Source organism: Pristiophorus japonicus, chromosome 6, assembly GCF_044704955.1.
Source record: "Pristiophorus japonicus isolate sPriJap1 chromosome 6, sPriJap1.hap1, whole genome shotgun sequence".
In the NCBI taxonomy this organism is placed as follows: domain Eukaryota; kingdom Metazoa; phylum Chordata; class Chondrichthyes; family Pristiophoridae; genus Pristiophorus; species Pristiophorus japonicus.
The window spans coordinates 206,741,068-206,759,896 of record NC_091982.1 but is presented as its reverse complement, the minus strand read 5'-3'; the positions used below and the strand labels follow the sequence as shown (position 1 = coordinate 206,759,896).

Sequence of the window (18,829 nt, the reverse complement as noted above, 5' to 3'; positions counted from 1 at the left end):
TCCAAAAGGCATTCGATAAGGTGCCACACAAAAGGTTACTGCAGAAGATAAAGTTACGCGGAGTCAGAGGAAATGTATTAGCATGGATAGAGAATTGGCTGGCAAACAGAAAGCAGAGAGTCGGGATAAATGGGTCCTTTTCCGGTTGGAAATCAGTGGTTAGTGGTGTGCTACAGGGATCGGTACTGGGATCACAACTGTTTACAATATACATAGATGACCTGGAAGAGGGGACAGAGTGTAGTGCAACAAAATTTGCAGATGACACTAAGATTATTGGGAAAGCGGGTTGTGTGGAGGACTCCGAGAGGCTGCAAGGAGATTTGGATAGGTTAAGCGAATGGGCTAAGGTTTGGCAGATGGAATACAATGTCGGAAAGTGTGAGGTCATCCACCTTGGGAAAAAAAACAGTAAAAGGGAATATTATTTGAATGGGGAGAAATTACAACATGCTGTGGTGCAGAGGGACCTGGGGGTCCTTGTGCATGAATCCCAAAAGGTTAGTTTGCAGGTGCAGCAGGTAATCAGGAAGGCAAATGGAATGTTAGCCTTCATTGTGAAAGGGATGGAGTACAAAAGCAGGGAGGTGTTGCTGCAACTGTATAAGGTATTGGTAAGGCCGCACCTGGAGTACTGCGTGCAGTTTTGGTCACCTTACTTAAGGAAGGATATACTACCTTTGGAAGGGGTACAGAGACGATTCACTTGGCTGATTCAAGAAATGAGGGGGTTACCTTATGATGATAGATTGAGTAGACTGGGTCTTTACTCCTTGGAGTTCAGAAGGATGAGGGGTGATCGTATAGAAACATTTAAAATCATGAAAGGGATAGACAAGATAGAGGCAGAGAGGTTGTTTCCATTGGTGGGGGAGACTAGAACTAGGGGGCACAGCCTCAAAATACGGAGGAGCCAATTTAAAACCGAGTTGAGAAAGAATTTCTTCTCCCAGAGGGTTGTGAATCTGTGGAATTCTCTGCCCAAGGAAGCAGTTGAGGCTGGCTCATTGAATGTATTCAAGTCACAGATAGATAGATTTTTAACCAATAAGGGAATTAAGGGTTACGGGGAGAGGGCAGGTAAGTGGTGCTGAGTCCACGACCAGACCAGCCATGATCTTGTTGAATGGCGGAGCAGGCTCGAGGGGCTAGATGGCCTACTCCTGTTCCTAATTCTTATATTTTTATGTTCTTATGACCAGGAGGGAGGAGGCCACTCGGCCAGGACTAGGTGCGGGACTGGGAGGGAGGAGGCCACTCGGCCAGGGCTAGGTGCAGTGGAGCAGACCGGGAGGCCACTCGGCCAGGGCTAGGTGCGGGACTGGGAGGGAGGAGGCCACTCGGCCAGGGCTAGGTGCAGGGGAGCAGACCGGGAGGCCACTCGGCCAGGGCTAGGTGCGGGACTGGTAGGGAGGAGGCCACTCGGCCAGGGCTAGGTGCGGGACTGGGAGGGCGGAGGCCACTCGGCCAGGGCTAGGTGCAGGGGAGCAGACCGGGAGGCCACTCGGCCAGGGCTAGGTGTGGGACTGGGAGGGAGGAGGCCACTCGGCCAGGGCTAGGTGCAGGGGAGCAGACCGGGAGGCCACTCGGCCAGGGCTAGGTGCAGGACTGGGAGGGAGGAGGCCACTCGGCCAGGACTAGGTGCAGGGGAGCAGATCGGTAGGCCACTCGGCCAGGGCTAGGTGCGGGACTGGGAGGGAGGAGGCCACTCGGCCAGGGCTAGGTGCAGGGGAGCGGACCAGGAGGCCCTTCGGCCTGGGATAGGAGCTGGGATCGGAACCGGCATCGGGAGGGGGGGACTTTAATAATTTAACGGAGGTAAGTTGCTGCAATGTATTTGTGCTTGTGAAGTTGCTGCAATATATTTTAATGTGCTTGTGCAGGTTGCGAGCTGGCTGTATTATGTTTCACTTTCCAGCCTCAGCCCGCATTGTGTCCCTGGCAACCCGATCATTTTGACACAGATCAAGGCTCCACCTCCAAAACTAAATGACAGGCTAGGCTGCGCCAAAATGAAGAAATCAAACGGGGAAACTTGGAACATTTTTTTTTGGCGTACTTTGGCCCCCCAAAAAATGGGCGTAACTCTTCAAGTACGCCTAAAAAAAGCTTTGAGGAAAATTGAGCCCTATGATTGAGATATATACAGATAGTACAAAGACTAAAATAATAGTTTGGGGAAATAAACAACTATGAAGGAATAACCATTACAACAGTGACTACACTTCAAAAGTACTTCATTTGCTGTTAACATTTTGAGATGTCATGAGGTCATGAAAGGTGCTATATACTTTCTTAAAGATGGAGCTAAGGAAGGTAAACTGGAGAAGAATACTGACAGACAAAGAGGTAGAACAACAATGAACACTATGTAAAGGAGCGACCGATTGAGCTCAGAAGAAATATGTTCCAATAAAGACAGAACAAACTAACCAAGAATCAGATGCCATGCATTAAAAAAGAGGTGAGTATGAAATTAAATCTAAAAACAGACATACACAAAGTACATTCAGTTCACTAATTGCAGGGTTCTTATGATTATGGCCTCATCACTTAATGATTTGTTCAGTGCCTGAATAAAAACTGCTGTTCCTAACTTAGAGGACCACAAGTTCTAGAATCCAAGTCAGTACCTGGCAGCTGGCGTCATTGTAATACTGCAAGAGACATAAGGGGAAGTACAAAGAATGCATTTATGATTTTGCCACAAATAACAAACAGAGGAGATGGCCCCTATATTGGTTACAAGGTGAGAAATTGCAAATTGTAAGTGTATGAATTGACTTTAGCTGTTATGGGATCATAACCATAAGCCTATAAGAAGTATGCATCACATTGCTTAGTAGGCGAGTGATGTGCTTGTGCTCATATGTTCTAGTGGCTCAGTGAAGGGAATGCACCAGATTTGCTACCTACAGGTACCATTCTAGTTCATTGAGTTGCGAGAGCAGAACTCCATAATGTCATAACATATAAAGTGTTAACTCCAAAAATCTCTTTCATTACCAGTCTTAAAGCATACAATGTGGAAGCAAAGAGTGACAAAGACTGCTGCTACCACTTTTATGTTGATGTGCAGTGGTTTAGACGAAGGAATTGAAAGTAATATCTCCAAGTTTACAGATGATACTAAGCTGGGTGGCAGTGTGAGCTGTGAGGAGGATGCTAAAAGGCTGCAGGGTGACTTGGACAGGTTAGGTGATTGGGCAAATACATGGCAGATGTGGTATAATGTGGATAAATGTGAGGTTATCCACTTTGGTGGTAAAAACAGGAGGGCTGATTATTATCTGAATGGTCACAGATTTGTAAAGGGGGAGATGCAACGAGACCTGGGTGTCATGGTACATCAGTCATTGAAGGTTGGCATACAGGTGCAGCAGGCGGTGAAGAAGGCAAATGGCCTGTTGGCCTTCATAGCGAGAGGATTTGAGTATAGAAGCAGGGAGGTCTTACTACAGTTGTACAGGGCCTTGGTAAGGCCACACCTTTTATATTGTGTACAGTTTTGGTCTCCTAATCTGAGGAAGGACATTCTTGCTATTGAGGGAGTGCAGCGAAGGTTCACCAGACTGATTCCCGGGATGACAGGACTGAAATATGAAAAAAAACTGGATCGACTAGGCTTGTATTCAATGGAATTTAGAAGAATGAGAGGGGATCTCATAGAAACATATAAAATTCTGACGGGATTGGACAGGTTAGACGCAGGAAGAATGTTCCCAATGTTGGGGAAGCCCAGAACCAGGGGTCACAGTCTAAGGATAAGGGGTAAGCCATTTAGGACCGAGATGAGGAAAAACTTCTTCACTCAGAGAGTTGTGGGCATGTGGACTTCTCTACCACAGAAAGTTGTTGGGGTCAGTTCGTGAGATATATTCAAAAGGGAATTAGATGTGGTCCTCATGGCTAAAGGGATCAAGGGGTATGGAGGGAAAGCAGGAATGGGGTACTGAAATGCATGATCAGCCATGATCATATTCAATGGTGGTGCAGGCTCGAAGGGCCGAATGGCTTACTCCTGCACCTATTTTCTATGTTTCTATGTTTTCAATTCATAGCAACACGAGAATGGCAATATAACTTAGACTTAAGGTCCTGAATTGACTCTTGATTGTACTGAAGTCCAGAGGTGTGACACCACCTCTAGGAAGTAGTCTCTTTTTCCCCTGTGCAGCATAACACCAGCTGGTGCCAAAGCTACCTTTTAAACGTGCTTAGGCAATCCAATGGATACTTTACAAAATTGGCATGGAAGCTTTTAAATAGAGTTTCTCTAAAAGAGCTTTTGAAGAGTTTAAATCCATGAAAAAATATTCCAACACATTTAATTATTGCACCATTATTATTTAGGAATTGTTTCTTCAAGAACATCCCTTCCAATTATTAATCAAAATGTAATACTAACATTCTCCCCAAAAATATCAAAATGCCAGTAGTTCTTATTCAGGTTTATTTAATTGATATTCATCAGACTGTTTCCCAACCGATTGTTAATGACTTATTGATCCAGAAATCTTTGTCTGTCATTTGAACAAAGAGTTCCTGTAAATGAAAAAAGAGAATTAGACAAGCATAGATGTCCCTTGTAAGTGTACTGCTCAATATTTGAGTGGTAATCAGGTAAATTATTTAATTGCTTTTATTAAAGTCATACCAGTGAAGGAATCGAAATAAGTAAATGCAGAGCAAGCACTAGAAAAATCTTCCTTTGATTATCCAATTTTTCAATGTAAATGGTGATTTTTTTTTAAAAGTCCCCCTTTATTGAAATGGCATTAGGAACACCCCAAAATAGGAAAAGAGGAAGGCTTTAGGTCTATAGAGCCTGTTCCACCATTTTAGTTAGTTATTGCAGCACTATTGGTTTAATCGCAATTCCCAGCCTTTTCATATTCTTTAATATCCTTATCATTTTAATATTTATTTCCCCTTTGAAATACCCCAGCAGACTTTACATTGGTAGCCTTATGTGGCAGAATATTTCATATTCAGTCCCTGAAATCTGCAATGTTTTGAATAGATCTGAGATGATATTCTGGGCAGCTGGGGGCATCGCTAAAAGAGGTGAAACTGGCAGCATGGTATCTTCTGCCCAAATTCCCACCAGTTGCACCTCAGATGCCCCTGGTACAGTGAACACCTGCATGAAACATGATGCATGCTTGTTGGGACTTAATGACAGTGGAAGTGGGACCAACACTAATTTAAAATGCTAGCTTCCCTCCAGCAGTCAATTGCAGAGTGATCAGTTGACAAATTTTAGTTAAACCTTCAGCTGGCAAGGCTCAGCAGCTAGTTTACAGCCCGTACTGGGTGTGCCGCAAATCGCATGAATGCCCATCTGCTTTGTGAATACACCAGATACTGGAAATTTGAACGGTGGCAATTGGCCAGAGGGCAGAAGGCTGAAAAGCCCCGAGGTCTAATTTCAGTCAAACCTTGGTCGTCTGGATTCTGGCATGTACTCCCAGATTGCCAACCATTCTGTGCCCGGAAACAAGTCAGAAAGAATTTCTACCCCATTGAGTGCTAGTTGCATGAAATTCAGGTGAATCTTAAAGAAGTGCAAACTTAATTTCTAATGGACTGACATCTGAAGATGAAAATCACTCCCAAAAATTGTTTAACTATGTAAAATTTGATGGATATCAGCAGAGGTTATAGATTTACCACAAATACATCTACCACCCATTATTTTCTGCTGGGGTTGATTTGTTTTGTATCACATTACTGCTGTGTCAGCATCTAGTTTTGCATAATTAGACAGCGTTTTAGATCCTGATATTTATAGGACCAGAGGTAGCATTATAAATCAATGTTTATATCAAATTAGTTGGGCCTCTAACTCATGCAGCTTCTATAATATATCAGATTCTATGAGTTCTGTGATTTCTACTCTTTATTGTATTCCTTTTGCTGTCTTCTGTTTGAAAAATCAATTTCTGTCTCACATTGATTCAGACCCATATTCTTACATTCCACTTAATGCCAGTTAATAGAGACAAGAATAATAGGAACATTCATATAAATTGGGAATTTTCCCAGAATAATTGATTTTGAATACATTTAAATCAATACTAATGAGTTTTGCTTAATGGGGATAATCTGATAAATGGAAGGATTTCATTTTACCAGGAAAACCTGCATTTTCTTTCTCTTATACTTAAAGGGGAAGTGCATTATACTGTATACTTATTAGTAGCTCTTAGTTGTCCCTTGTTACTGTGTTTTGTATTTCAAAACTGGTAGGTTAGAGAGTGCCTGGCAGCAGTTTGGAATGGACTGAGTGCCTGGGCAACACTTCCTATTCATGACAGCATGATATGAGTGGAACTTCATGGTGTCACATCAGGGGACACTACACAATGACAGTAAAATTCAACTTCAATGGCAGCATAAAATGGTTTGTGACAAATGGACCGCCCATTATACACCCCTTCTGATTATCCTTTCCATTGACTTCACAGCTGCACAGACTCTCAGTCCAGTGCAGAGGGTGAGTTTAAGCTCCCAGTACTCACTGGACAGAAGGTTTGGAACATTACACAGTGCAGAAATTGGGAGATCAAGTGATGTAGATAATTCTACAGCTATCTGACTTTATAACATTTAGGATTATGATAAAATTCAGTGGGATAAATAAGAGGAGTTTCACTATCAGGATCACTGTTAAAAATAAATTGTTTCAAACAATTATGATTAACGTCCTCTCTATTTTATTCTGTCAGTGTTTGAATATCTTTTTGTTTAAAAAATGAGTGCTGATGATATCATCAAAGTACGAGTGTGAAGAATTTACTGAAGCTATCTGTAAGGAGGCTGATAAAACATTAGAAGAAATATAGTCATAAACTGAGGTACGATTCACTATGAACTGTGTATGTTAATTCAAACTCCATCACGTTAAACTAAGCTGGTATCCACTCACTAAGATAATGGGGTAAATTTTATGAGACTCCACTATCAGATGGGAATAAAAACTGGAGAATTGAGCAAAGAGGTTAGCATGCCCAATACATGCCATTCCAATTTTCCAGTCACTTCAAATAAAAAGTTAATACGCTTAAAAATGGGAATGCTGCACTGATCTCCATGCTTGACTCTCAGATCTGTACTCCTGTCGATTCCAACATTGGGAGTAGTCTCATAAAATTTACTGTAATATGCTTTTTACTAAATGACCAAATGAACAGCACAAAAATTTGCAGTATTTTATTTCATTTTATCTGGACAAAGCGATATATATTCACGTTAACCAAAAATTTTGTACGTGTTTATTTTTTTAAAAGGTATCTTGATAGTAAAATACTTTCTTTCTCTTTAAGGAATACCACAACATATTAAAACGTGCATTCTGATAAACGTAGAAGTCAAACAGCTCTCTTGTGCTTTATCCCACATATCCCCGCAAGATCCTACAAATCCCCTGGGAGGACAGATGCACCAACATCAGCGTCCTCCTCTAGGCTAACATCCCCAGCATCAAAGCACTGACCACACTCGATCAGCTCCGCTGGGCAGGCCACAATGTTCGCATGCCAGCCATGAGACTCCCAAAGCAAGTGCTCTACTCGGAGCTCCTTCACGGCAAACGAGCCAAAGGTGGGCAGTGGAAACACTACAAGGACACCCTCAAAGCCTCCCTGATAAAGTGCGATATCCCCATTGACACCTGGGAGTCCCTGGCACAAGACCGCCCTAAGTGGAGGAACTGCATCCAAGAGGGCACTGAGCACCTTGAGTCTCAGCGGCGAGAGTATGCAGAAATCAAGCGGAGGCAGTGGAAAGAGCGTGCGGCACACCAGTCCCACCCACCCCTTCCCTCAACGACTATCTGTCCATCCTGCGACGGAATCTGTGGCTCTCCTATTGGACTGTTCAGCCACCAAAGAACTCACTTCAGGAGTGGAAGCAAGTCTTCCTCGATTCCGAGGGACTGCCCATGATGATAATGAAGTATGTATATGTGTGTCTATACAGATAAATAAGGATAGATAGTTCCTCAGTATATCTAAAATCTGAGCAACCTTATTTTTAATGTGAACTTGTGCGTCCTTACAGCAGTTACATTTTCTTACCTGTGATTGAGGGTTGTAGGTAAAATTTGTGATGGCATGTGATATGGTTCCATAAGTTACATTGACATTTGTAGGCTGAATGTTCCCTGCTCCCCAGACTTGGAGATATCCCAGTTTCAACTCATTTGCTGTGCTCTTCTCGCTGTTGTGCAATATATTAGTTCGCATAGTATTCTGTAATTTGACAAATAGATCACAGACATAATCAGATGTTATACCAAATTATAATTTGACATAGCAGCAACAGTTGGTTGATGCAAGACAGCTAGTTTTAAGTAACCAAAGTTAGACAAGTTGGTAAAGGATTCGTCATCCAAGACTGACACAATGTAACATCGAGATAAATCCAGAAGATTAATTTTAATGCTGAATTCGACTGTACAATTGCAATCCAATAAAAAGCTAAAGGTGGACTCAAGTATATAAATAACATGTTGGGAATATAATTGGAATAATTTAAGTGACTCCATTCCCAACCCAAAGTCTTGTAACTGGTGAGCATAGGTCAGAAAATCAGGGCTACAATGTTACAACTCCATGTCCGCTACTGTGTTTGTCACTAGCAAAACTCTGTTCAGAAGCAAAACCTTGCAAAATTGCCGTGAATATTTATACCATCTGTTATATATGCAGACTATGGATGTACTCTCTGTGTAGTCACTGTGTGGTTGCATAAGATGGAGACTTGTTTACCTGATATACTATCAATAAGGTTTACACAGTGTATATGCATGCTGGCATCACTAGAGGGTGCAACTGGTGGAGACCAGGGGTTTCCTGCCCTGGTGGCAGGGCCCAGTATAAAAGGCTACGCACCATGCTTGTCCCTCACTCTGGGAGTTTTGAATAAAGAACCAAGGTCACTACAGTTTGAGTACAACACACTGCCTTGTGGAGTCATTCATAAGTACATCTCAGACATAATACCATCAATATTGAGAGATATAAATAATTAAGAATAAGGAATTGTTGCATTCTAAAAACATTTAACATGGAATTGAACAAGTACTTAAAATGAAGGAATATAAAAGGATACGGATAAAGCGCATGGAAATGGGATGAGAGTAGATAACTCCAGTTGACGAGCTAACAGTAGCACAGGTATGATAACCAAATGGCTCCCTTCTGTGCTGTAATTTCTGTGCATGTGTGCACATGTTAGAGGAGGTTATGCCCTTCCTACCAATGGATATTAAAACAAAATTTATAAAAAGCACACTGGCAGCATCTATTGACAGTGGGGCAATTTTTATCTAACCAGCCCATTGGGAACAAACAAGATTGTATGTAACACTCCATGGCCTCACTCCTCCCTATCTCTGTAACCTCTTCCTGCCCTATAACCCTCTGACATCTCTGGGCTCATCCAATTCTGGCCTCTTGTGCATCCCTGATTTTAATCACTCAATCACTGGCAGTTGTGCCTTCAGCAGCCAAGCCCTTAGCTCTGGAATTCTCTCCCTAAGCCTTTCTACCTTTTACTACGTTAAAGGCGCTATATAAATGCAAGTTGTTTTTGTTTTGTTTTGTTTTACCTGCCACCCGATTTTACTCTCCGCTGAAGTCAACGGATAGTAATATTGCACAGGGTGTAAAGCTGGTATTCCACCCGAACCCAGGGGTTTCTGCCTGCTGAGTCAGGTTAAAAGTACCCCCAGTATATCAGTACATTTTAACGTACTGATTCTGCTATTTACATTCAGACACAGCTAAGTGTTCTATGGTCAACCATTGTCCTGGAAGAAAATAGAAAATATCCCTATTCTTGACAATTTAGTTTTCTAATTTCTCTGTTCAGAGACTGCCATAAATCTTCCTCCGACTGGGAAGAGGAAACTTTGGGTCAGTGGCTAATAGAAACATAGAAACATAGAAAATAGGTGCAGGAGTAGGCCATTCGGCCCTTCTAGCCTGCACCGCCATTCAATGAGTTCATGGCTGAACATTCAACTTCAGTACCCCATTCCTGCTTTCTCGCCATACCCCTTGATCCCCCTAGCAGTAAGGACCTCATCTAACTCCTTTTTGAATACATTTAGTGAATTGGCCTCAACAACTTTCTGTGGTAGAGAATTCCACAGGTTCACCACTCTCTGGGTGAAGAAGTTCCTCCGCATCTCGGTCCGAAATGGCTTACCCCTTATCCTTAGACTGTGACCCCTGGTTCTGGACTTCCCCAACATTGGGAACATTCTTCCTGCATCTAACCTGTCTAACCCCGTCAGAATTTTATATGTTTCTATGAGGTCCCCTCTCATTCTTCTGAACTCCAGTGAATACAAGCCCAGTTGATCCAGTCTTTCTTGATAGGTCAGTCCCGCCATCCCGGGAATCAGTCTGGTGAACCTTCGCTGCACTCCCACAATAGCAAGAATGTCCTTCCTCAGGTTAGGAGACCAAAACTGTACACAATACTCCAGGTGTGGCCTCACCAATGCCCTGTACAACTGTAGCAACACCTCCCTGCCCCTGTACTCAAATCCCCTTGCTATGAAGGCCAACATGCCATTTGCTTTCTTAACCGCCTGCTGCACCTGCATGCCAACCTTCAATGACTGATGTACCATGACACCCAGGTCTCTTTGCACCTTCCTTTTTCCTAATCTGTCACCATTCAGATAATAGTCTGTCTCTCTGTTTTTACCACCAAAGTGGATAACCTCACATTTATCCACATTATACTTCATCTGCCATGCATTTGCCCACTCACCTAACCTATCCAAGTCGCTCTGCAGCCTCACAGCATCCTCCTCGCAGCTCACACTGCCACCCAACTTAGTGTCATCCGCAAATTTGGAGATACTACATTTAATCCCCTCATCTAAATCATTAATGTACAGTGTAAACAGCTGGGGCCCCAGCACAGAACCTTGCGGTACCCCACTAGTCACTGCCTGCCATTCTGAAAAGTACCCATTTACTCCTACTCTTTGCTTCCTGTCTGACAACCAGTTCTCAATCCATGTCAGTACACTACCCCCAATCCCATGTGCTCTAACTTTGCACATCAATCTCTTGTGTGGGACCTTGTCGAACGCCTTCTGAAAGTCCAAATATACCACATCAACTGGTTCTCCCTTATCCACTCTACTGGAAACATCCTCAAAAAATTCCAGAAGATTTGTCAAGCATGATTTCCCTTTCACAAATCCATGCTGACTTGGACCTATCATGTCACCTCTTTCCAAATGCACTGCTATGACATCCTTAATAATTGATTCCATCATTTTACCCACTACCGATGTCAGGCTGACCGGTCTATAATTCCCTGTTTTCTCTCTCCCTCCTTTTTTAAAAAGTGGGGTTACATTGGCTACCCTCCACTCCATAGGAACTGATCCAGAGTCAATGGAATGTTGGAAAATGACTGTCAACGCATCCACTATTTCCAAGGCCACCTCCTTAAGTACTCTGGGATGCAGTCCATCAGGCCCTGGGGATTTATCGGCCTTCAATCCCATCAATTTCCCCAACACAATTTCCCGACTAATAAGGATTTCCCTCAGTTCCTCCTCCTTACTAGACCCCCCGACCCCTTTTATAACCGGAAGGTTGTTCGTGTCCTCCTTCGTGAATACCGAACCAAAGTACTTGTTCAATTGGTCCGCCATTTCTTTGTTCCCCGTTATAACTACCCTCAATTAATGCTGCTCTATAGTTGGCTAGCAGCATACATTCCAACTGTTCACAATTCATGTAGAGAGGTCTGTGCTCTGAGGTCAATGTCTGCTTGCCCACGTTTGTGGAGGTCAGTGTCTGCTTGCCCACATTTGTGGAGGTCAGTGTCTGCTTGCCCATGTTTGTGTACAAAAGTCAACTCCGCAGCTGATTCCTGGGAAATAGAGCAATACAGTTACCGGAGGAAAGTAGCAATTGTAGAAAATGAAGCACCCACAGTTCAAAACGTGATTGCAGGGTGCATTAATTTAGGGCAGAGTTTTTGCATTGTGGGTAGACAGGATATTGATGAAGGGAAAAAGGTAGACAGCCTCACACCACCGGCTGCAGGAAAAGTGCCTCTAGCAATAAGGCCTGGAGCAAGGTGAGAGAGGACTTTAAACATGGCAGGGAATGAGGGGAGAGGCACATGAGAGGGAGGAAAACAATGCACAGAGAATCAAGATGGGAAAATGAGCAAGAGATTAGCAAAGAGGAAGAAAGACACCAGGAAAGTGTACACATGAAGAGAGGAAAGCACAGCATAAATTGAAGGAAGGGTGAGAAGATTGTAGCATGAGCTAGGAGGGAGGGGTCGGGAATGTTAATTTGACTCAGTAGATGAAGAGACAATGTCTCCATGTCACTTATAAATTAAAAATATGTAACAGCCCGCAATTTCTCCACAAGGAATGAAAGAAAATCTCTATAATTTTTGTCACAATCTTTTGCTTTCCAAGTGACAAAATGCTGGATCGATTTGCAGCTTAAGTTATAACAAGGTCATGCCTCATTACACTTGCAATATAACTACATATTATAGACCTATTGTTATGTATGCAATAATCGTTCAAACTGAGTACTGTTTAACTAAGCAAGGTACAACCTTGGCTCTGCTTTATTTAGGCCCAAAGTGCCTGACTCTCAAAATGGCTGGCCTTTTATTCCTGAACAGCATCATGTGCGTGCTGCTCAGTGGCCTCCAACAATGATGCCATCTGGTGGCTACAAACAGAATGTACATACATGACAATATCCCCCTCTGAGATCTTATCACAGTCTTTCACAGATTGAGATGGTCCAGTGCTTTGCTTTCCCGGGTTGACCATCTCAGTTCGATTCTAGCCTTGGGTGAGTGTGCGGGGTCTGTTGTGGCTGATGGCTGGGTGACTGACTTATTGGGGGTGGCAGTGGCCATGTCAGGAATTGCAAGTCCATTTTTATTGAACAAGTCCGTGATGGAAATTCCTGGTTCACTGATGACCCTTTGAGTCCTCTGAAGACTGCTGGTAGGTTGGTTGGTCGTTGATAGTTTCTTCGTCCAACTGTTCTGGCTCATCTGTGTGCCTCAGCTTTGTCTGATCCATGTGTTTCCTGCAAGTTTGCCCATTCTTGAGCTTAATAACGAATACTCTGTTGCCCTCCTTGGGCATGACCGTACCAGCGATCCATTTGGGACCCTGACCATAGTTCAACACATATACAGGATCATTAACATAAATCTCACATGACACAGTTGCGCGATCATGGTACCCTTGTTGACTTTGTCTTCTGTATTCAACATAATTATTTAAATCTGGGTGTGCCAGAGATAGCTTGATCTTAAGACCTCTTTTCATCATGTGTTCAGCAGACGAGACCCCTGTGAGCGTGTGGGGTCTTGTCCTGTAACTCAGCAGTATGCAGGACAAGCAGGTCTGCAGTAACCCTTGGATTACTCTCCTCATGCTTTGCTTGATAATTTCTACTGCACGTTCAGCCTGCCCATTGGACGCAGTCTTGAGCGGTACTGACTTTATAGGTTTTATGTCATTAAGTTTCACAAACTCCTGAAACTCCTGACTGGTGAAGCACGACCCATTGTCACTCACCACTATGTCAGGCAGACCATGTGACGCGAACATGACATTGAGATTTTCTATGGTTGCCATGGATGTGCTGGATGATATGATTATGCATTCTATCCACTTCAAATAAGCATCCAACACCACTAAAAACATCTTGCCCAGGAAGGGACCTGCAAAATCTACATCGATCCTGGACCAAGGTTTGGATAGTCACGACCAAATGCTCAGCGGCGATTCTGCTGGTGCTTTGCTGAGCTGCATGCAAGTGTTGCACTGATGCACGCATGCTTCCAGCTCAGAATCAATTCCTGGCCACCATACATGGGACCTGGCGATGGCCTTCATTATCACTATACCAGGATGTGTGCTGTGTAACTCATGCACGAACTTCTCTCTCCCTTTCTTGGGCATTACAACGCGATTGCCCCACAGTATGCAATCTGCTTGAATAGACAATTCGTCCTTGCGATGAATGTACGGTTTGGCCTCCTCGCACATTTGCTTAGGTATGGCAGACCAATCACCTTTGAGGATGCATTCCTTTACCACCGATAAAATCGGTCCTGGCTGGTCCAGGTCTTAACTTGTTGAGCCATGACAGGGGTACCTTCACTCTTAAAAGCATCCATGATTAACATTAAATCCGCCGATTGAGGCGTTTCTACCTGTGGTGTGGGCAACGGCAACCGGCTCAAAGCATCAACACAATTCTCTGTGCCAGGTCTGTGGTGAATGACATAATCATAGGCAAATAATGTCAGCGCGCACCTTTGGATGCAGGATGAAGCATTGGTATTGATACCTTTGCTTTCGGAAAACAATGAAATGAGTGGCTTGTGATCAGTCTCTAATTAGAACCTCAGATCGAACAGGTATTTGATGCATCTTTTTAACACCGTACTCACGCAACAGGTTGAAGTTTCCCCGACTCATTGGCTTGTTGGATAACGCAACCAGTTCCATATGACGATGCGTCACAGGTCAAAACTAAACATTTACATGGGTCCTAATGTACCAGCAGCTTGTTCGAGCAAAGCAGATTGGTGGTTTTCTTGAAAGCTCTGTCTTGCAATGTGCCCCACACCCAGTTGTCGCCTTTTCTCAATAGCATGTGCAGTGGTTCAAGTAAGGTGCTCAATTTAGGTAGGAAGTTACCAAAGTAGTTGAGTAGACCCAGAAACGAATGCAGCTCCCTCACATTCTGCAGCTTGAGTGTATTCTTGATAGTCTTGGTATTCACATCAGTAGGTCTGATGCCATCAGCGGTGATTTTCCTCCCGAGGAATTCGACATCCGGTGCCATGAAGATGCACTTCGAGCATTTCAGTCTGAGTCCTACTCTATCCAAACACAGTAGAACCTCTTCCAGGTTGCTCAGATGTTCCTTGGAGTCACAACCGGTGATCAGGATGTCATCTTGGAACACAACGGTTCTGGGAATGGACTTCAGTAGACCTTATTCCTCTGGAATATTGCTGCAGCCGAACGAATTCCAAAAGGGCACCTGTGGTAAATGAACATTCCTTTCTGCGTGTTAATGCACGTAAGACTCTTTGATGTCTCGACCAACTCCTATGTCATATAGGCTGACATCAAGTCCAGTTTTGTGAATGATTTCCCTCTGGCTAGTGTCGCAAACAAGTCATCAGCCTTCGGTAACAGGTACTAATCTTGTTTCGAAACCCTGTTGATCGTAGCCTTGTAGTCTCCACAGATTCTGACCGTGTCATCACTTTTCAGCACAGGAACAATGGGGCTGGCCCATTCATTAAATTCAACCGGTGATATGATCCCTTCACGTGGAGTGTGTCCAGTTCAATTTCGACCTTCTCCCTCATCACATACGGCACTGCCCGAGCTTTATGATGGACGGGTCTTGCACCTGAATCTACGTGGATCTGCACCTTGGCTTCCGTGAAGTTGCCGATACCCGGTTCGAACAGCGAGGGGAACTTGCTCAATACTTGGGCACATGTATCTTCCTCCGATGACAACGCCTTTATTTCGTTCCGCATCTGATTTTCTCCAACCAACTCCTGCCGAGCAGCGTTGGGCCATTGCCTGGAACAATCCACAGCGGTAACTCATGAACTGCACGATTATATGACACATTAATTTGTGCACTGCCAATCACCTTTATCAGTTCTTTGGTGTACATGCGCAGCTTGGTTTACTCTTGATTACAAAGGAGTACAGTCCATACACTTCTTCCTCTGGCATCTCGGATTGCGTATCCAGATCCGTGCTAGTCTGACTCTCATCCTCCACGTGGTGTATCACAGCTCGCTTGATCATCTGCGGACACTTGTGCTGGAGATGCCCCACTCTCAGACAGCCTTTGCAACTATATTGCTTAAATCGGCACTGCTGGTGCTGATGATTTCCCCCACAACGCCAACACGGAGAAGTCGGATACATTCCTGCTGGCAGATTTTGGGCAGCCACAGGTTTGGCAAATGCAGCCGGATAGGCCCTGCCATGTGCCGCTCTGCCACACACTGAATCAATTGCATTTACAGTACTTGCTGAGGTTCCGTTCTTCACCGCTATTTGCTTTAGACTCCTGTCCATCGTCATACATGATTGAACGACCTGGATGGCCCTTTTTAAATCCAACTCCTCCACTATGAGAAGTTTGCGCAGGATCACCTCGTGGTTGATACCGATAAGAAAGAAGTCCCGCAGCATATCTGCCAACACCGTCCCGAACTTGCACTGTCCCGCTAGACGTCTCAGGTCAGCAACAAATTCCGCCGTGCTCTGGCCCTCCGATCGAACGTGTGTATAAAACCTGTATCTCGAGATGATGATGCCATCGTCTGGCTTGAGGAGCTCCCATGCCAATATAGACAACTTCTCGTACATTTTCTCTGTTGGATCACTAGGCATGTGTAGATTCTTTATCAGACCGTAGATCTTTGAACTGCACACAGTGAGGAACACGGCCCGGCGCCGATCTGCATCGTCGAATCCCTTCATTTTGTTGGCCACGAAGTGCTGGTTCAAACGGCTCCAAAGTCTGCCCAATCTTCTCCCTCCACAAATCGCTCTAAAAATCCAATCGTGCTCATTTTGAAAACAAAGGTTCTTGTATTCTCGTCGATAAATGTTATGTATGCAATAAAGGTTCAAACTGAGTAATGTTTAGTTAAGCAAGGTACAACCTTGGCTCTGCTTTATTAGGCCCAAAGTGCCTGACCCTCAAAATGGCTGGCCTTTTATACCTGAGCAGCTGTTGCGTGCTGCTCAGTGGCCTCCAACAATGACGCCATCTGGTGGCTACAAACAGAATGTATATTCATGACACCTATATTCAGGGCTGATTTTGTGTGATCAGCTTTTTAAGGATGTGTCAGTACTTCTTTAGGGCTTTGATCAGTTTTTTACTAGTTATCTAGCTTGACATGTATATAGCAGCTGGCCTTTGAAACATAGCAAACTGGCAGTTGAAGCAGGAGGAGCTGGTACCTGAGGTGCAGTAAGTTTGCAATTGAAGGAGGGTCGGTGGACAATGTCCTTTTCCTTTGCTGCTATGAAATGGAATATTTAACTTCTGCATGAAAATGTTTAGAGAGATAGATGAAATGTGCTCACTTGAAGCAGGTGAGTGCTATTGACAGACAACCCAAGGACTCATCATCTTAAGCTTAGATTTCACCGAAAAGGATCTGTTACTGAGCTGGCAGACATTCTGATATTTACAGAGGGGATTAGTCAATGCTAAGAGGGTGCTTATAAGAAAGTCCAGGGGAATTTTGTGTTTCACATCTTCACAAACTGAAAGAACAAATGGGTTACACCGTCCTGAAATCCTGAGCAGGATTATTTTTCAGTCGGCATCCATTATTAATTTACCTGACATTAATGATATATATCAATATGTACAAAAATGACTGTTCATGATCACCTGTGGTGATGTGACATCACCATGCAGATTACCATATGAAAAATAATTAGCCATAGTAATTCTGGAGGCAAAGAAAGGCACATGTGAGCGATAATTTTATGAAATCATGCTGCTAGAACAATTTTAAATAAAATTAATGGACAGAAAATCATGAGAGGCACGTACTCAAGCTTCCAGTGGGAGGAGCTTTCTGCCAGGAGGGCCGTTTTGTAAAACAAAATGCTTCTGTGGTAAAAACATTTCACTTCTATTTCCGCCCATTGAAATAACATTGAGGAATTCTAAAATACAAAGGGTACCACATACCTTATCAGCACTGAATTCAGCTAGGAAGTATTCACTTCTTTCAACTGTATCTGAAAAGTAGAAGTAAAATAAAATATTGATAAAAGTAATATCAATGGAACTTGACATTAGTGAGGATTATATATGGCAAGTAGCATTGATAACAGTGCATCACTGATTTTCTTTATGAGTATAAAAGATTTCCATAAGTTATAAAGATCTTTGGCATGGCTGAAACAACATCAATAATACATCACTGGTATGTTGTGGATTATATCTAAACAATGACAGTGAGCTACTGCCGTTCTCTCACAAGCATGAAGGACTCATTACTCACAAGCATGGCAGCCATGAGTGAGTTATGATGGTTTTCCACAAGTGAAGGAGTAGCTGGAAATACTGAGGAATCCTACGGAAATAAAATCATCCCTGGAATTCTAGTCCAAGCTCTTAATGGAATTTTAGAATGGGGCGCATTGCTGCCAAATTTGATTAAATGTTGACCATTTACAGATCTGCATGAGATCATTTATATGTTCACGTTGACTCTCAAACTGTATTGTGGCAATTAAAAAATAATTATCTCCCACAGAAGACATTCTTTTCATTCTATTGCCCACATATGATTATGACAGATGATTCTCTTATGCATGAGGCATTCTGTTTTAAATAGATCCCAGAACTTGACATCAGACACATATCATGTTTAACTTTTTTTATGCAGTGTCTTATTATGCTGATACAGTGAGATAACAAGAACTATTACAGCAAAACTACGTGGCTTAGTTCCGAAGTACAGTGCACAGTATGGAAATCAGGGAAACAACAGGGATAGCCCCAGATTTCATATCAACCAAGGTGGCAGTAAGTTATTCAGTTGGCATCAGCATCTCTGGCCGAGAGAAGGAAAGGAAAATCAGTCACCACTCCTTCTCCTGGTCCTGACTGCTAATCAGTGACCTCTACTGTTAAATGGGTGTTGATGTTAGTTGAGTGTGGCATTAGGTCTGTCTGTGATGGCTGCCAACACTCACTGTCTCGTCACACAGAAG

General features: G+C 43.4%; 1 protein-coding gene across 1 annotated transcript in view; it reads right to left on the bottom strand.

Annotated features, from left to right (window-relative positions):
* Window positions 1–4,445: 4,445 nt before the first annotated feature.
* si (sucrase-isomaltase) overlaps window positions 4,446–18,829 on the bottom strand; it is a 220,702-nt gene continuing 206,318 nt past the window's right edge. The window contains exons 46-48 of the mRNA XM_070882329.1: window positions 17,799–17,848; window positions 8,082–8,255; window positions 4,446–4,545 (exon numbers count right to left, since the gene is read on the bottom strand). Of these exons, the coding sequence (XP_070738430.1) occupies window positions 4,471–4,545; window positions 8,082–8,255; window positions 17,799–17,848 (299 nt within the window). The 3' untranslated portion in view covers window positions 4,446–4,470. The remainder of the gene's footprint in view (window positions 4,546–8,081; window positions 8,256–17,798; window positions 17,849–18,829) is intronic.